This window comes from Sturnira hondurensis, unplaced genomic scaffold (genome assembly GCF_014824575.4).
Source record: "Sturnira hondurensis isolate 20B ecotype Veracruz unplaced genomic scaffold, ASM1482457v3 Scaffold0014384, whole genome shotgun sequence".
NCBI classification, from domain to species: domain Eukaryota; kingdom Metazoa; phylum Chordata; class Mammalia; order Chiroptera; family Phyllostomidae; genus Sturnira; species Sturnira hondurensis.
Genome location: NW_028087015.1, coordinates 40,229,457 through 40,248,321, shown reverse-complemented (window position 1 = coordinate 40,248,321; position 18,865 = coordinate 40,229,457). Strand labels below are relative to the sequence as shown.

General features: G+C 40.9%; 1 protein-coding gene across 3 annotated transcripts in view; it reads left to right on the top strand.

Moving 5' to 3' along the window:
• DAB2 (DAB adaptor protein 2) overlaps positions 1-18,865 on the top strand; it is a 169,286-nt gene that overhangs the window by 131,616 nt on the left and 18,805 nt on the right. For all 3 annotated transcript variants that reach the window (XM_037063223.1, XM_037063222.1, XM_037063221.1), the window contains exons 2-4: positions 15,780-15,972; positions 16,913-17,052; positions 17,719-17,817. In XM_037063223.1, coding sequence (XP_036919118.1) covers positions 15,882-15,972; positions 16,913-17,052; positions 17,719-17,817 — 330 coding nt within the window. In that variant the 5' untranslated portion in view covers positions 15,780-15,881. The remainder of the gene's footprint in view (positions 1-15,779; positions 15,973-16,912; positions 17,053-17,718; positions 17,818-18,865) is intronic.

Genomic DNA, 18,865 nt, shown 5'->3' with positions numbered 1-18,865 from the left:
CTTTTCTCAGCAGCTTTCAGTAGGCAAGGACCAGTTAAGGATGTCTAAGATGGTAGTGCCCAAAGCTCCTGTGGGCAGCATCCTACAGGCCCTCCGCGAGGTGTTGGCTTTGTAGGTTCTCCTGGCCGTAGAGTGTCATTTCACCTAACTAGACCTAGAGCATCCTCATGATTTCACCTTTAGGCAAAGATAGCCTGTAGATTGGCCTATATTTTAAATGTTGCTGAAAAGTTAGCCTGTCTCTGAGTAATTTAATTGTTAACATACAGAAAGTCCTGTGTCACTTTAACGTCACTGTTCTAAATGTGTAAGAAGCAGACATCTGTCTCTCACTCTTCAACTGCTCTTCTTAGTCAGCATTTTCTTGGTTCTGATCTTTCTAGTCTTTGAATAGTTATATAGAGGACCATATTCAATATGAAAATGCTATATATTCTGCTTCAGGCAAGGAGCTATAATGACATGATTAATTTTTAAAAAATGTTCTTTGGAGGTGCTCATATTTCAAAATATCATTTCACTTATACAAGTTTTTATAAAACTGATATAATGGAAATTTTTATATTGAGGATGCAATGGACATTAGAATGAAGGTTATGAGGCACAGTGGCCTTTAACTTTTTTTAGAGCCACCTTTAGGGCACATTGTTTATTTGAAGTTTGAAGGTCACTGAACATCATAGCTTGGCAAGAATGGGATAACCTTGAATCTGGCATTTGAGATTTTTAGACCTTAACCTTTTCATTAAAAGGGTTAGTTCCCAAAAGATTAGCCAAGCATTTAAACGAAGGAAACCAGGAGTGGGGAGTCACTCAAAGTGGCAAACGGATGCAACTGTCATACTACAAAGCTATCTGACTCTTGGATGCCATGACTGTGTCCTGGGATTTGTCACCACACCATTGCTCGAAACCTCGAAGTCTCCCCAATACCAGCGAGGGAAAAAACAGTTGTGTGGAGCACTCTAATCCAGTTGGGCCTACCTTTCAACCTTGTCCCCTCGTATAGCCCACCCTGGGGCCCTATATTCTAGCCAAGCTGACATAAACATCCTTCAGGCGTTGTTATCTCCCACTCTTCCCCAGTGTGTTTCCTGGGTAGCACACATTTCACCTGTCAGAAGACCTAGCTTAGTTCTCCCTTTCGCATGTGCTATTCTGACACAGAGCAGTGAAGAGTTTGCGTGTTAGACCTTCGTGGCTTTCAGTGGGCTGGAGAACAACACTTGAGCTTCTGCCCTATCCAAAAGGGACGATAATACCTTCCCCATAGGACCAAATGAGAACGTCTTGGCAGGACACGTGGTCTATAATAAATGTTCGATAAATTTGAGCCAATAAATTTAACTTTTAAAATATAGCATTCCTTCTGTGTTTCTAAGAAGTCTGTTTAAGCTTTCCCAACCCTGCCCTCCTGATCCACTTTGCTCTCTTTTGAGCATGTATCACCTTCTGAAAGACTATAATCTGTCTATAGGTTTCTCCTGCTAGAGCATAGACTTTGTAAGAAAATAGATCTTTAGTTTTCTCACTGAGATAACCTAAGCTCTAGATGAGTGTCTGGCACATAGTAGAGATGTCAATTTATTGCATTTAACTTGCCAGGCACAGTGGTCACTGGCACTCAGGGCTGAACTTTGTTTCCAGTCTCTAAGTCAATGGCTTTGAGCAGGGATCAATTACCAGACCCCTGTGCTATGAACAGCAACAAAAAGGCTATCAGTCTTTGCGGGTGTTTTAAATTTTCTAACAGCATTTTCTAACAGAGAAAAATGCAGGGTAGCCAATGACTTTCTGTTTGCATCGGCACTTTGGCTAGGCAGTGCGCATGCAATAGATGGTGCACTCTAGTGCAAGGAGGGATAGTATGTGTCTTCCCCCAAGGGACTGTCACAGATGGAGGTGCGCGTGTAGAATGTCGTTTAAGGTAGGGAACCTCAACACTGCAGGGAGTGACCCTGAGAAAGAAACTTGGCTCACATCCCACTTCTGATAATTAGCTCAAAAAGTAGAACTTTGCTTGGTAGAGGGGCAAAGCAAACCTGTTAGTGGTGTTGCTCTCACTAGTTTCCTTGGTGGAACAAATTATCCATATAAAGTACACAGCTAGTTAACAACACATTACAATGATGAGCATATTCCTGACTTCAAATGTCACTGCCCTTGAAGACATCTGTCAAGTGTAGGAGGCCTTGATCATTACTTTTCTGAAGATTTGTTTTAACCTCCTTGCCTGCAATAGTGAGTCCTTTTAATAAAGTTTGGATCAGGAATGTAACAGTAGCTTTTGAAGAAGACATGTCTTTGCGCAGGGGTATGGAGTTCAGCTAAGGAAACACATGATCAAATTGCATTCTCTGATGCTAAAAATGCCCACATAAGAAGACTAGAAAATAGCAGATGCCACGGTGGAGTGAACCTGTCTAAAGCTTCAAGGACCAACTCAAGTGACTTTCATTTAATGACCATAACAGAGATCACAGAGGCTACAAACGGAGCCCTTACCTAATCACATATATCCATCGCATGTTTTCCTCAAGTATCCATGTGTTCATTACTTTGCAGGCATAGAATTTTTCCACAGGCCGTTCATGGTTCAGAGAACGGACAAGATTACTCTGAAAGCTAATGAAACATCTTGCTTGAATATTACATTTTTTTAATGAACCAAGGGAACTTCCTTTAAAGTGAGTCACTGATGTTGACATCCTGTGCAAACAGAATGCCTAGACAGAAACTTTTTGGCTGTTCCATGGAAATGTGAATATATTGTAATGGGCCAGGAGATCTCAGCTGAAGTCCAACAAAGTAGCAGACGGTACATAACCATTTCTACTCATTCATCGTGTGCTAGAACAATAGATCCGAAAGAAACCCCCATGAATTGCCATCTTAAAAAGGCAATGAAACCCTTTAGAGATTGTCCACATTCAACAAACCTGGGAGAAGAAAGAACACTCATTCATCTGCCTATTCTGGAATGGCTCCCCATGGTAAGACAGATTTTTGACCAGCCTCTTGCCCTGAAGCCAAGCCTCGATCGTTGAGTGATAGTTGTGACTTTGAGTGCTAGGCAGGTACAAATAATACCTTCATGCAAAGGACAAATACTCAACACAATTTCTAGCTAAAGCTCTGAGAAATAGAAAACAGAATATAATTCATGCATTTTTGTGCGATTATTAGACAATGCAATAGTCTCACCATTACCTTAAATCAAACTCGTTCGACATGGAAGGAGCAAGGGTCACCCAGCATGTGATTCACTCTAAAACTATCTGCAGCTGGAGATACTTTTGAGTAACACATTTTAAGAGACATAGACATAGGTCCAATAAATATCTTGATAGTCCAGAAAACCAGAAAAACTAGATTGTCCTAGTATGTAAATGTATCATCTCAAATAAGTTAAGCCCTTTGGGAAACAGCAGTTTCTTAGGCACCCAATGAACAGATAATTTGTTGTGTTGATGCATTTATTACCTTTTAAAATATCTAAACTGACTTGTTTATCAGGCTAGAGGTATAGCATTTATAAGAAACAGCATACTGTGTAGAATATTATTTCCTATCAATACAAAGTTGAGACACTACTTTTTAATCTTGTAGAATAATATCTAAATTAAAAGTGAAAAATAGCACTTTTATAGTCTCCTCAAAGTCATCAGTTAATGCCATGTTAGGAGCTCTTTTATATTTTTTAGTTTTTTCACAAAATGGCAAGGTGGGAAGAAATGAAATATTCAAGACTTGAGCATTTGACAGTGTTGTCTAATGACATAATGAGGACAACTTTCTTAGATGTCCTATTTTTATGCAGTGGGTACGAGGTCTGATTTTTCCCCTCCCTCAGCCCTGGAAAGATTTTAAAGTTAGAAGAGGTGACTTAAGAAAGCAATCAGTTCAGTGGAATGTGTACTGGTATGTTAGGAAATCTTTAAAGTCACTCCTTAGATCCCGGAATAAACTTGTTGTAGAAATCTGTATGGATTAAGGTGATACCTCAGGTCTTTTCTACTGTTCTTTGATTATTGCAACCAAGAAAGCAGACCAGTGAGCCGCACCTTTATTTCCTAAGAACACTTACCTTAGTTCTCTGAAACGTCACCATCTGTCTCCATTGGTAGAAGTGACTTAAATTACATGCCAGAAGGGATTTATTTAGTAATTGACTTCCTGAAAGCTTCCATAGATTGGTAACAAAGTTTTCATGTTTAAGATCACATAAGAGCTTTCATTTTCTTGAAAGCTCTACTAGATAAGAGGGTCCCTGAATTACTCTCCCCAGCTTGCCAGCTGTGCTTCATGCTGTCTAAGATCGATGTGTGGACGTGTTTGCGGAAGGGAAGATTAATTCGTGGTGATGACTTAAATGATTCCAACAGGTATAATTTTGATCATATTAACTTGGATTTATATATAGAATCCATGCAACAGAACCTGTCTCACTTACCTACATTTTATAAGTAAAGGTCTATATTAAGTGGTAGGATTTTTTACTGTAATTAAAACTGCCTGTGCTCATTGATCTCTGCAGTGAATGAACTGTACACAGATATTTTGATACATCAGGACACTTTATTGTTCAAGGTGGTGGTTTTAGTTGTGCGGGGATTAAAATCCAAGATCGGCTTCATTTAGCACAGGTTAACCTGTGGCTGTTGAGAGTTTTTTTTATCCTTCAGTTTAAAAATGAATTTATTTACTCCCATGTAACTACTTGGTCCAAAACTGCTTTCCAAAATGAGAGAACAATGGCAGAGAGTGAACCTCAGCTCCAGGATGCATGCATTTCGGCCACTTTGTCCATCCCGTACTCACTCTGCACCAACTGAGCCCTATCACTGCATGCACAATTTCAAAGCAGGTGGCCTACCTATTTCAGAATCTTTTTTGGATCCTGTGTCTTAAATTTTTAAGAAAGCAGTAGTGTTAACAGATCACTTTTCAAGAAGCAAGAAAACAAGTGGGCAGATTCCTCTTTCTGCCTTGTATGCCAGAACCTGAAATTACCAAGGGATTTCTCATCTGTTGACCTGTCTAATTTGGTCAGCAATGAAGAAGTAAGCAAATGAGCTTATATTCTTAAATCTTCTAGAAGAGATCCCTTGGCTTTTTAGATAGCATTCTGGAAAATTCCTAGCCTTGAGCATGCAGAACACTGGTATCAGGAGGGGGAGAGGGTTGGTTCGCAGGTTGCTGGTTCTCAGAAAACCTGAACTTTTTAATTGACTCCCATGATTTTTGTGTTTTGCCATTTTTGAGAGCAACTAAGTCTTTTTGAAAGGAAATTAACTAAATTATGAAGAATCATCCTTAAAGTGATCATTGATATATCAAGCACAGAAGATGCTAATAAAATAGTGATGGTTTAAAATACATATTCTTAATGGGGTTTAGTAGGGAGGGTCGCTGTTCTTTTTGAAGAGGAAGCCTAAATGCCCATTGGCATTGGACATCTCGCCCAACTAGAAGAGATCATATCAGCTGTGGGAATGTGAGCCGATGGCAAGTCCCTCCTGGAAGGGAACTGCCAACCCTAAAGGGTAGACTGAACATTAAAACAAAGGGTGTATTCTACTGCAAAGGCTACCTGGAACCCAGAGACAATACTTCAGAATCAGATAACTTGAACTGGTCTTCTGTAGAGTCTAACGTACCATTTTCATGGGTTTGGTCTATATACAGCAATGTAACCAAAATAAGTCCCACCTGTCTTTAGCCTCTTGCTCTACACACCTCAGTTTGACTCCTCTGCACTGATGTCACCATGCAGCCAGATTCTTTGTTCTCTAAACTTTTTGAAACACAGCATGTATCTGAAATATGAGTTGTGAACAGGTACAGAAATACTCAAGAAATGGCTTGGAGGGTTACCTAAATGTGGGACCCTGCCTGAAAGGAAAACCATACTGGGATTTGACATAATTCAGCCGGGCGACTTAAGAACAAACCAAATAGCAAGCTGTGCTTCTTGGACTGGTTTTTGGAAGAGAAAATTTTAAGATTACCTGCCTTCTTTTAAAGTGTCCTGATGTGGTTATATTATAAACTAATTCTACTAGTGTTTATAGTTTCAATGTTCAACTGCAGATGCTTCTAAATAACATGCTTCTTAATTCTTTTAACATCATATAGATCTTCAAGATAACTATTTAATGGTACTTGCATAAGATGGAATGTAGTTAACAGTTAAGACTTCTGTGTATAAGCATTGTAGGTGAAGTCAGGGAGATTTCACCTTGAGGGAAATCAGGAAATAAACTATTATATCCTGACATCCCATTCTAGACATACTGCACATCATACTGACTTCATTCAGGATTACTCATTTGGGAACAAGACAGCACAAGTTGATGTTGCATGTTCTAAGAAAATAATCCTTAGACTCATTTATAAAATTTGTTTAATGACTAGTTTGGAACTAGGTAGCAGATTTAGTTTTGGTAGAAGTATCTATCTTAACTTAGAAAGGATAGACGTGAAAACAATGAGATATTTGCAGGTCAATCTGGGTGAGTGAAGATAGACATGAGGGAGGCTCTGTTAAAAAGGGTGTGAATAGTGTCAGTGTTCTGGCCTGGGAGTCAGTGGGTGTGTTGTCACACAGCCCTTGTCACATAGCCCTTTCAGTGTATGTATACATACCACCCACCAGCCACCACACAGAGACCTGCTCAAAGTGCCAAAGTGTCTTCTTGGCTGGGTGAGATGGTAACCCTAACATCTGAGCCCAGTTTTTAAGTCTAGATGTCTTACCTTGTACCCATTCTCCAGCCATGAGTTTTCCTTCTCCTGTACCCCTCCGCCCTGTGTTGGACCACTCAGTCCACTCGTCATTTCCCCAAAATGCCTTAGCTTGCTATACACATTTACGAGGTTGTCAGCTACCTTTGAGCCCAAAGCCAAGGTATATGGGGAAGAGCAGCTTTTTTCAAGCCCCCTCTCACCCCCTAAACCCATACTACCCTTTCTCCCAAAGCAGTGGATTCCTAATAGCCTTTCCTCAGAGTTCATGGGAATCACTCATGGCTGCTTCCACAGGTGACTCGACATCTCTCTAACAAAAAGAAGAGTGGCTAGTGAACGTGGACTTGTATTATGACCTTGATCTCAAGGATGCAGTTTTTACCTTGCCAATCTCTCTTTTCCACATGACAAGTGCAAAAGAGACGAGGAAGCAAAGACTAATATCCTTAGTAGGATCAAGGACCAATAACCCCAAAATGCAGAGCTCTGGTGAATCTGGGGTGAAACATACTGCACACTAAATCAGAAGCCCCCCATTTTCTCTTCTATGCCAAGTTATACCCACTTTATGGTCCTGCCCTTAACACTTGAGATATGCGGAGCACATGTGCCAGAGCCTGGTCGAGCCACGTCCAGATGGTCCCCGGTGTCAGGAGAACCACATCAGAGCATAGCTTGAACAGTCCAATGCCAGCACTGTGAAGCAAGGATGGAAACGTGATTTTTGAACCTCGAAATTTTCCATGTCACTTCCTTCTTTTGTTGAAGTGACTTAAAAGATAGAAAGTTGAATTTCACTTTTTCTGCGTGGTTTAGTCTAAACGAGAGGAAGTCACACTTAAGAACTGGGATGGAAGGAATAATTGGCTGGCGTGTTGAAGTTGGTGCTTTCTGATTTTAGTTAATCCAATCACAAACCTCATGCATCCACCTTCACAAAAATTCCACTTGCTCGAAGGCCTCAGGAATATCCCAACACTACTTTCTCTTAGAGTCTCAGTAAGTGTAAAGAAGGATGCTGGCCTCAGCCCCCTCTGCAGGGCTTTGTTCACATAGCATTTTATTGTGTGCCTCACTTTCCCAGGAGGCTGGAGCAGGCTCCTGCTATGGATCTATACACTCTACCGTTTCTTACCCTCATGAAGTGTTCCCCGTTGTCATTGCACCAAAACAACTGAGTAGTGTGGTTATAAAGCTGATAATAAACTTAATACTTCCGTTCAACCTGTGAACAATTTTCAGACATTTCTAGTGACTTGGTTGCCCAGTCTAGAGAATGGACTTTCATGTGGATTGCATCAAGCTTATTTTTAAAGCTAGGACTCTCCTAACCACTCTTTGGCCTGGTAGGAGATATTCTTAATAAAAACATTTTAAAAACAAAATGGGCGGGGGTGAGTACCAAATTAGGAGAGGTCATAATGACTCAAGAATATTGAAAGTTACCAACTCAAGAACTCAATCTTCCTATGATACTTGGGGAAAAAAAAAACAATAACAAAAACATAAAAGGCCAAGCACTGAATAGTAGAGAATGTCCTGAAATAAATTTCAGTTCTTTGATCTGCGAGTTGCGTCTCAAACCTAGCCAAATACTTTCTTCCCTGCAGCCAAGTCAACATTAATGAGCCAGTTCAACCAAGAAGGACTCCAGCTACCTAGGCCAGAAAGAATCCAGCGACAATGTATAATTAGACCACATCAACCCCTTTTTCTGTTTTGGTTCGGGAAACATCTGTGAAATTCCATGTTCCAACTATTCTGCTAAGCTATTTTCTTGTTCTTTGCTTGGTATATTATGAAGTAGAAGTTCAGTCTCTGTGCAATAGGCTTTGTACAACTTTCTTAAAATACAGTTATTGTTTTTTTTTAATAGGACAGTAGAGTCTCATGTTAAGATCTGGATTTCTCTTGGTACCCACACTATCCCCAGTCAGCTATTTAGCCATTAGATAAGTATGCCCTTTTTCTTACCCTGAGTTTCCTGATCTTTATAGTGAAAGGGTGTGACCAAATTATTCTCTAGGTTTCTTCCAGCTCAATAGTCTAGCCCACTTGTTATTCTTTAGGGGCACAGAGGGTTGCAAAAGTAGACCATTGGATCTCAAACTTGTAAGTACATTAGAATCATTAGGAATCTTTGAAATGTATTGATGCCGGTGTCCCTTCCCCAGAGATTCTGGTTTAATCAGTTTGGGTGTGGCCCGGACAGTGACTTTTAAGAGCCCCACAGTAAAATTTCCCCACATGATATGAGGTAGCTGTCTAAACTGTCGGTAGCAGCAATATAGGCTTGGACTTGACTCAGGATCCATTAGAACAGACTTCTCTGGAAAGCTTCAAGCAGATTTTGTCCCCAGAGTCCTGTCTCCATCAGAACCTGCCTCTGTAGGCTCAGAAGCCTGAGTCCAACAGGAGGTGACTCCAGCATTGGCAAACTCTCACTTTTCACCCAGGCCTACTATTTAAAGCATCCCTCCATGTTTCTATTTACCAGCTGTTTACTTATTGGTTCCAGTTGTTCTCAAACTATTTAAACACCTGCTGTGGAAAAGCAGTGTTGGACGCAACATAGGGCTACACAAACATAGCACCTGTGAAACCCAGCTTTGATGTGATCACAGCCACCATCTGCTGAGCCCTTTCTAAATGCTAGGCGCTGGCTTCCCTCCATAAGTTCTTACTGACGTTTTCTAACAGCTCTCAAAGATGAAGAAATAAATATTAGTCAAGCTGACTCTGCCAGAGAGCTAAAAGGTGGTGAAGGCCTGACTTGGTTCCAAAGAGAAGGAAAAGCTCCTTGGTTCAGAGCTCTGTGTGTCCTCCAAGCCCTGCAGCATCCCTCCCGATGGTGAAACCCAGTGACATTTGCTGTTTGTCAGCAAATGTCTAACTTGTGTATACCTCCAGACTCAGACGTGTTCTGCTTCTGAGGCCGGTACAGCTGTGTCAGCACTTATGAGAAAATCTTCCAAGGACCCCTTTTCAGCGAGCATCAGTACAGTCTCAGCTCCCCAATTAAACAGGCTGCACAAATCTTTCTGTCTTCTCAGCTTGGCCTTTGCACAGTAGAGTGAGCCTTCCTAAAAGCATAGGAATCCAACAGTTAAGACAGAAAAGTGTTACATCAAGTTTCAGAAACAGCCTAATGTCACTGCATCATTTCTGGCAACCTGCTTATTCTCAAAAGACTACTTTGAAGGTAGGGGTGAAGGCCGTGTGCTGCCCTCTGGACCCTGAGAACTACCTTAGAGGTTAATATTTCACAAGTCCTAATGCAGTAGCTCAGCTGAGACAGACATAAAGTTCTAAAGGACAAGGAAACACATTCTCTGACCAGGACAAAGTCCTGGACACTCTTGTTAAAGATGTTTATGTGGCTTTGTTCGTGACTCCCCTTAACTCCCTCTCCTGTGCCTATTTACGTGGCTCTTCCTAAAAACTTTACTGATACCTTAAAGTTGATGGGATTATGACGTTGAAAGCAGCGTGTAAAACACAGGTTAAAATCAAGGAGTGTTTTGGTTTTTTTTTTCAATGAGAGCAGCAGCATATATGCTAGAAAAAGGAACACAGATCATGTTCCGTTTTGAGCCCAGCCACTTATTAGCAACTGGTCTTGTGTCTCCAAGCCCATTTCCTTATTCATACACAAGATAGAGACACACTCTTCATGGAGCTGTCGGGAGAAATGTTTGCAGTGTTTGGTAGGCTAAGGTGTTCGCCTCATTTCCCTGAACATTAAAAACAGATCCACTACCACTTTTGAAATGGGTCTACCATTAAATAGTTCTAAAGGCAAGTTACTCCTTTTACCAGCATCTTGAGACTGACCAAACAATTTCTTCTCTGTTCTGTATAATTAGAGTTAGCAGGTAGACTGGGAGGGAGGTGGCAAACCCGTGTCCTGATACAGCTTTAGACCCCTGGAATTATTAATGTGCGTCACTGCTGATATCAATACCCTCCTGCTGATGGAAAAGATAAGCAAGAATAAGAGGGTGCCAGCCAAGTTTGTATCCACACAAATTTGTCCTTATGCTGAGCATTCCAGGGCTCTAAACACTCCGTGTCTTGCATGCACTTTAAGGGCTAAACAAACTAGAGCAGATTTTTTTCAGTGCAAAGGACATAGTTGTCCGAAGATGACTCATGCAGGCTTCTGGTTTACAATTTTTATAGCCTTCTCAGAAAAGATGTTGCAAGCTCCAAAATCTCTCCTAGTCATCTGACTCTTAGGCCATGGAAAGGGAAGTCCCCACATTCCTATAAAGGTGGTTTGTCGAGTCCGAAATCCAAGTTAGGTATCTTTGCCCAAAAGGAAGCAAATGTTATTGAGTTAGCAAAGTCTCATTTACAACTTTCTGCTCTACATTATTAGGCTTCAAGGACTCAAGAATATACAATAACTTTAGATCTCCATTCAGAGCCAAATGTATTTTCTTATTTCTCTGCTCTAGCTTCTGATGAAAGAAACCACCTAACCCTAAGAACTAGAATCAGCTAGGTTTAGAGGGGGCGCTGTTCATGTAACCCTTCGTAGGCGTCTTGAGCTTTAATTTGCAATTCCTACCTTAAGATAACATTCATTGCATGTGTCTCCTGACAACTGTTGTACTCTTGGTCAGAAGAGGCTCTGAGACCAAACCTGATGAATGAGAAAGTTTTATGCGTCCTAGTTTTCCTGCACCCACTTGTTCTCCCTTCTATAAAATCTTTTACCTTCCTAGCGCTTTAAAACAAACCCAATAGCTTAAGGCAATCAAGATTTTTTTCAAATCGATGCCTTAGAGGAAATGATTAGGGCACCTTTTGGCTCTAAGATCCCTTTTCCAGCCCAAATTCTTTTCAAAAATTAATTTATTATAAAACCTGCTAAAGGTTTTATGAAGCAATTGACAATTTTGTAACACTGTTGGAAGAATTACATATTCTAATTTTAAATGTTGGGCTTAAATTGATTATTCTCGATAGAGGGACTTAAGTCTGGAAATAAGACTTCTGTTACCACATGTCAAACGGTTCCTTGGGACTTTGGGAAGTCTGTCATGGGGGACTTGCTCTTGAAACTCTGGAAAAAAGGTGAATGTTTATCACTATGGTATATGTATGACTGAATGCACACCTTTGCTAAAATCTTTCAAGAAATCTTTACTATTTCTTTAGAAAAGAGTTATCTTTGAGTCGTAGGGCCTCTAAGCAAAGTCTACTTCCCAATCATTTCAGGGACTATGGATACGTTCTAAATTGTATGGCCTACAATGGAGACTTACCCTTGGTTGTTGCAATACAACATATGCTACAACATACACATACCTTTGCTTCAGGGAATTTATATTTCTAAAAAACACAACCTTTGCCCCCCTAGTTTTTTCTGTCTTGCCCCTTATAACAACTAATCCCCAAACCGTGAAAGGATGTATGAAAAGATACCCAAACACCTTTAACACAATTCCAGTGTCATGAAAAGTTATACTGAACAGAAAAGCTTTCCATAAAACCAAAGTGTGGCGGCACCACTCACTTTGGAACCCTGGCCCCATCTGACAACACTAGAGTCAACACCTGGCCTCGAGTTGCGAGGTTGTTACGTCTTATATCATTTTTAGGACTAAACCACACACTGCCTTTCCCTCTACCAAGCCCCTCAAAGTGCTTTGTGGCACATCTCAAATTCCTTTAAAATATCCTCACTTTAGTATAAAATTTGCCCGTAAAATGGGCTCAGTCGTTTCTTAGCAGAAACAGTATACAGACAAGTACGATAGCAGGCTTCAGAGACGGTCCACCAACTCTTACAGTCAGGTGACCTCACTTTTCAACTGGAACTGGAGGGGAGGAGGGGAAAGCTTTGGGGGAAGGGCTTATCTAGGAGCTTCAGGGACAGCAAGGCACCTGGATGGGCAGGCTGTGAGGGCATAAGAGAACTCAGAAAATCGGAACAGTTAAGGAATCCCAAAGCAGAAAGTGTTCTGAGAGAAAAGAAGAACTAGGGGTTGTCATAGAAAAAGGAAAGGAAAGCGAATGGAAGATAAAGAGGGGCAAAATATCTGAGTCTCACAAACAAAACAAAATGTCTGTTATCTTTGTCCTAAATTCGAGGGGTGCCCCACCACAAGACGAATCAGAAAAGCTTCCAAAATTCTTCTAAAATTTAAAAGAACTTCATTATTTAAAAACAAGTCTGGATCATCCCAATTCACCAAGCACAGGCCATAGACTAGAGCTTCAAGTTTGTCATGGGAGCAAAACGTGGGGAGGAAAGCTCACAAAATGGTGTAGGTGTCTAATGCGTGCAGTCAGATACCCTCGAAAGGGTGAAAAGCAAAGTAAGTGGATTTGGTCAGGAGACCCATCAGCAGTCAAAGGTGACCTTCTGAGACTGGAATTGGGATGAACATTCACGTGAGGGAAAAGGCATGTGAAAAGGCACAGCGCAGGGAACCATCCATTTTAGATGTTTAATCATGAAGGGGTCATGAGATGATGATCAGAGGACTACAGGGTCACAGGGAGTGTTTTCCGTATTGGAATGGCCTGCAGGGGAGAAGGCAAGGATGCAGGAGTATGAATATCAATGTATAGCTCCCTAGATCAGAGCTTCGTCTTGCCCCCTGGTGTTGTTCATGTGGGCAGTGTCCCTTGCATTAGAACAAATTCTCTGAACTTAAGAAAATGATTGTTCGCTTCCTGAAACTGGAAGTGTGTGGATATGACTAGGGATTTATCATCTCATCAAGAAACAAGTTATGGGAGCCACAGAAACCAATCAAGGCACATAAATAGAGGTGCTGTATTGGTTTCCTAAGGCTACCATAACAAATGACCAAACCCTGGATGTTTTAAAACCACAGACATTTATTGTTTCACAGTCCTGGAGCCAGAAACCCCGAATCAGAGGTCAGCAGGGTTTTTGTTCGGGTGGCTCTGAGAGGGAAGCCATACTATGCCTCTCTCCTGGTCTCCTGGTGGACGCTGGCACTCCTGGGCATTCCTGATTTTTAGGAGCATCAATCTAACCTCTATCTCTGTCTTCCAATCACCTTCTCCTCTGTGTGTCTCTATGTCTCAAATCCCTCTTTGCCTTTCTCTTAGAGGGGCACCCGTTAAAGGATTCAGGGTATTTCCTAGATCTGGGATGATCCCAGCTACAGATCCTTAATTACAACCACCAATACCTTTTTCACAATCGGGCCACATGAAAAGCATTAGAACTGGACGTATCTTTTGGGGGACACCACAGGTATATAACAGAACATCTCTGTCACTAGTATGAGATTTCACAGATGCGATTCATGAGTGTCACTCTTGAGGAACTCGGGCTTGGGGCCAGACAGCCTGGACCAGACCCGGGTTGTACTGTTTGCATCTGTGTAGGTTAAAACCTCTATGTCTTGGCTTTCTCTCAGGAAAAGTATGATAACTCTATTAGAGTGCTCAGGGTCACTGTAAATGTCTGAGTTAATACAGATACGAAGCTAACTGTGCTTGGCCTCCAAAGAAGTCTTGGGTAAAAAGAGCTTTGAGTCCTCTACTATGTAGGATGTCCACCTGCAAAGAGACTGCTCTCTGCGGCCTACTAGTCAGGTGACTTTGAGCAAAATTAACTACTGAGTCTCCAAATGAAATAATTCATATAACATTAGGCATACATAGGTTTATGTATTTATCTATGCATGTGTTTTTTAAGACTACAAGGACTATTTAAAAACTCTTAGAGGGAGAGATTAGGTACTGACCTTCAGGAAAATACTTTGATAATCATTAAGCAAGTAAATGCAACTGAAGCTTATTATTGAACTTGGCCCTCGAATTAAAAAGGTCAAATACATGGATGCCATAGGCACAGAATTTAGAGGGCCTTTTGGGGTGGGAGGACCAGGGTGGTCTTACCTGGATTACAAAACTATGAGTAGCTTTTCTTTGCCTTTGGTTTTCAGTCTGTGTAGAAAGGTAACCTTTCTCTAGTTCTCTCAGGAGCTGTGTAGAAACTTGGACTTGTGGAGGTGAAAAACACCTTTGGAAACACTAGTTCACTTCCATGTGCTTACAACGACTCTGCCTTTTTCTGTTTCACCAACTGTGATACATGAGGAAGCTTTATGACATCACACACCACAACTGTTTTGAGGATGGCAATGCTAAATAATAGCATAAAAGTATTCATACTCTACGGACAAGACAACAGACACCCCACAAATTCTTTTTCTCCCTGATACATGCAAGTGTTAAATGTCAAAAATGGATGTGTTTTAAAATATAGTGCATAGCTCTGGAGATCATATGCAGAATCATAACATTTAAAAAAAATTAATGTAAATAAGCCCTGGCTTGTGTGGCTCAGTGGACTGAGTGCCAGTCTGCTAACCAAAAGGTCACTAGTTTGATCCCCAGTCAGGGCACATGTCTGGGTTGCAGGCCAGGCTTCCTGGTACAGGGTGCATAAGAGACAACCACACATTGTGTTTCTCTCCCTCTCTTTCTCTCTCTCTTCCCCTCTGTCTAAAAGTAATAAGTAAAATTAAAAAGTTAATGTAAATAAGATAAGATTTACAGCTCTACTCTTGACCCAGCCTTTATAGTTCAAAGATTTTTTGAAGAACCTGGATTTACAATACCCAGTTTCACATGCCAGTTGCAATTTTCTCAAGCTCAGCATTGAATTTATTTCTGTTTCACTAAGAAACCTTATTTTCCCATGTGTAACACACTTTGACCCCCATCTTTCTTACTAGACTTTTATGCCAAAGATCCAACACAAGCAACTTAGCTAGATGATCATTGAATGTTAGCAGATACCAATTGATCAAAGAAAAATCTGGTAAACACATTCTTTCCATCTTGGGAACTACAAAGGAAATGCTCCTACCCACTCCCCTGCTTTCAGCATTTAGTCTAATAGGGGAGGAAGAACAAGATGAGTCCAAAGAACTACACTGGCCAGTCGCTAGTTGCAGGCCCGCTGTGGCCCAAAGTCTGGGTTTGCTGCTGCGTTATGATCTCATTATGACCCTCAACTCTGCCCACAGGTGTCTGTAGTAGGTTATGTTCATTTGAGATTTCTCCATCGGGGATCTGCTGGTGCCACTAAGCATCTGCTGGTGCTGGAGTTTGCTGTCTGCCTTCTCGCCATGTCTAACGAAGTAGAAACGAGCACAACCAATGGTCAGCCTGACCAACAGGCCGCCCCAAAAGCGCTGTCAAAGAAGGAAAAAAGGAAAGGTATGAAGAAATAAACCCTCTTTAGGCCAATGAGGGGAGCTAGTGGTGGTCACCTGAGAACAAGTGAGAAGTTCAGAGTAAAGTGAGAGCTGGTCTTGGCCTTGCTTCTACCTCAGCCTAGGCTCAAGGTCTCCTAAACAGGAGAGCTAGAGTTTGGTTCACTCCACGTGTAAGACGTGCCTCTGAATCCGGTGATTGTCCTGGATGCTCGCTACCATCTTGTTCAGCTGATAAGTGCAACTATTGATTATTATGTGGTTATCATTTAGTAACCTATTTATTACCTTGTGGTTTCTTAAGAATCGAAATATTTATTTTGTTAGACTCTCTATTTTGACCTGAAGTGCCAGGGTTCTTGATCATGCATAGTTTGAGAATATTCTGTGACTTGCTTGCCTTTTGCTTCTACACTTCAGCAGTGAGAGTGAGGCTGCATAGGCCTTTTAAGAGAAGCAGCAGACGTTATAAAGATGGGATAATTATCGTAAATGGTTTTCAGATAAATTTACCCATAATTCCTTCCTGCCTTATTGACAGTTCAAAATGTTAGTAAATTAGGTGGTGCCTTATTTTTCTTTCATTAAAAAACAAAAGCATTATCTCTTCATAAATTCTTTTAAAAATAGGCTTAAAACTCTAATGAATATCCCCACATGCCACTTCACATATTTCCACGAGTTTCCCATAATTCAGTCCATTTTGCGCCTTCAAGAGTTTATTTTCTTTCTACCCCAACATCCTATGTAACATAGCGTTACAGAGCAGGATTTTGCTCAAAGGAAGTGAGAACAAGGATAGGACATCACACACTTACTCAATCATAGTGTAGTCAAGATTGAGATCACTCTGATTTGGAGAATATGGTATATATTTGATTGTACATGTGGTCAACATTTAAGTGCTTTTATAAACTTTATACTGTATTTCTTTCTTTTCTCAGGCTCAGAAAAGACAGATGAGTATCTTTTGGCCAGATTCAGAGGTGATGGTGTCAAATACAAGGCCAAGCTGATTGGCATCGATGACGTGCCCGATGCAAGGGGAGATAAAATGAGCCAAGATTCTATGATGAAACTAAAGGTAAGAGGAGGAAAGCACGCTCTGCCTCTGTTTTCAGCCAGTATCCAACAGAGGGAATTATATCAGAAGTTTGCCTTTACCTGTCTCTCAGTTATTTGAAAGAAAAACTTTCCAATCACGTAACTGGCCCAATGGCACCCCATCTTCTGAAGAGCCATGAGCTCGTTTGTGTATGCTGAGTGTTGTTCTAGTACAACAGGACCCTACACGCCTTTCCCTTCGGGCAGGTCAAATTTTCAACCCTGGAAGCGTTCAGGTAAAATTCAGGACTTTACTTGGAAACCAGTGTTCTTTCCTGTTAGCCCGTTTGGTTTTATAAAGTTTTGGAGTCCAGTACTGCCACCACATGAAACTAATTAAATGATACTAGTTAAAGAAGACAAGGTCTAGAAGAAACGTCTTTGAAGATCTGCTAACCCAGTCTCCTTGTCCTTACCGATGGCTTTCTGAGGTCAAGAGAATTAGAAGGACTTGCCCAAGTTCGCAGACCAGTGATGCCCTGGCTCCACGCCTTCTATTCCATCCTGCTGCCTCTTACAAAGGGCGCCTAAGCCTTTCACGGAGGGGCAGCTAAGCCCAAAGCAAAGCTGTCCTTTAAACTTTCAGTATCAGAAGCACTGTAGGGTGCTTTTAACTATGTTTTCCTTGTTTTCCCAACCTCATCAGGGCATGGCGGCAGCTGGGCGGTCTCAGGGACAACACAAGCAGAGGATCTGGGTCAACATCTCCCTCTCTGGTATTAAAATCATTGATGAGAAAACTGGGGTAAGAATTCACTTTCACTGAGACTTTTCTGATACTGGAGTTTGACAAATAATTTACAACTAAGCTTTAGCTTCCTTTTTCTCTTCCTGTAGAAACAAATTCTGTAGGAAAAAAAAAGTATATATTACTTCTCCAGAGGTACAGGCAGAAAACAGGGTAGGAGATGTGGAATCAAGACACTTTATTTTTAAATTTATTTCCTGTAATAGATGGCAACTGCAGGTCTATGAACACAGATATGCTATAAATACCACTTGAGTATTGTTTGGCGGGGAGACCCTGGGTATAAGAACTAGATTACCGTATTTTTTCAGACTGTGAGACACACCTAGGTTTTAGAGGAGGAAAACAGGAAAAAAAATTTTGAAGCAAAAAATGTGGTAAAATATATAATAACATAAATAACATAATATTTCACCCGTGTAAATGTAAACAGAACTCAACAGCAGCATTAACAACCATTATTCCTCCCAAATTGGGGGGGGGGCATACCTCTTATAGTCAAAAATGTATGGTAATTCTAACCTCTGGTTTGCAATGCTATCATAGGTATATCCATGGGTCTCATATTAATATACAAGGATGTGCAAAAGTAGGTTAATTTAATTAATAATAAATAATACATAATGACACAAGAACCAACTCTGCATTTCATTTACTCACAACTGTGAACCTACTTGCGTCTACCCTTTATTGAACACATGCAAACCTAATGCTAGAATATTCCTGGCTAGGTTACTGGCTAACCTAATGCTACAGTATTGCCTGTAACACAAATCCCTGTTTTTCCTTCTTTCTTTTTCTTCCCTCCTCACCCCATAGAAGTAACTTTGATCATTTTTTGTTGTTGCTGCTGTTTTTCCATCATGTATGAATAATCGTGTTTGCTCGGTTTTGAGTCTTATTAACAAGCTATCATATTTTAAGTCTACCAGGTCTTCCTTTTTTGCCTCTATTCGAGATTAACCTACTCCAAATGTTTGGAGCTTATTTTCATTGCTGTAAAATACTCCATTGTATCAGGGTACTGTGGGGAGAGACCTCCAGT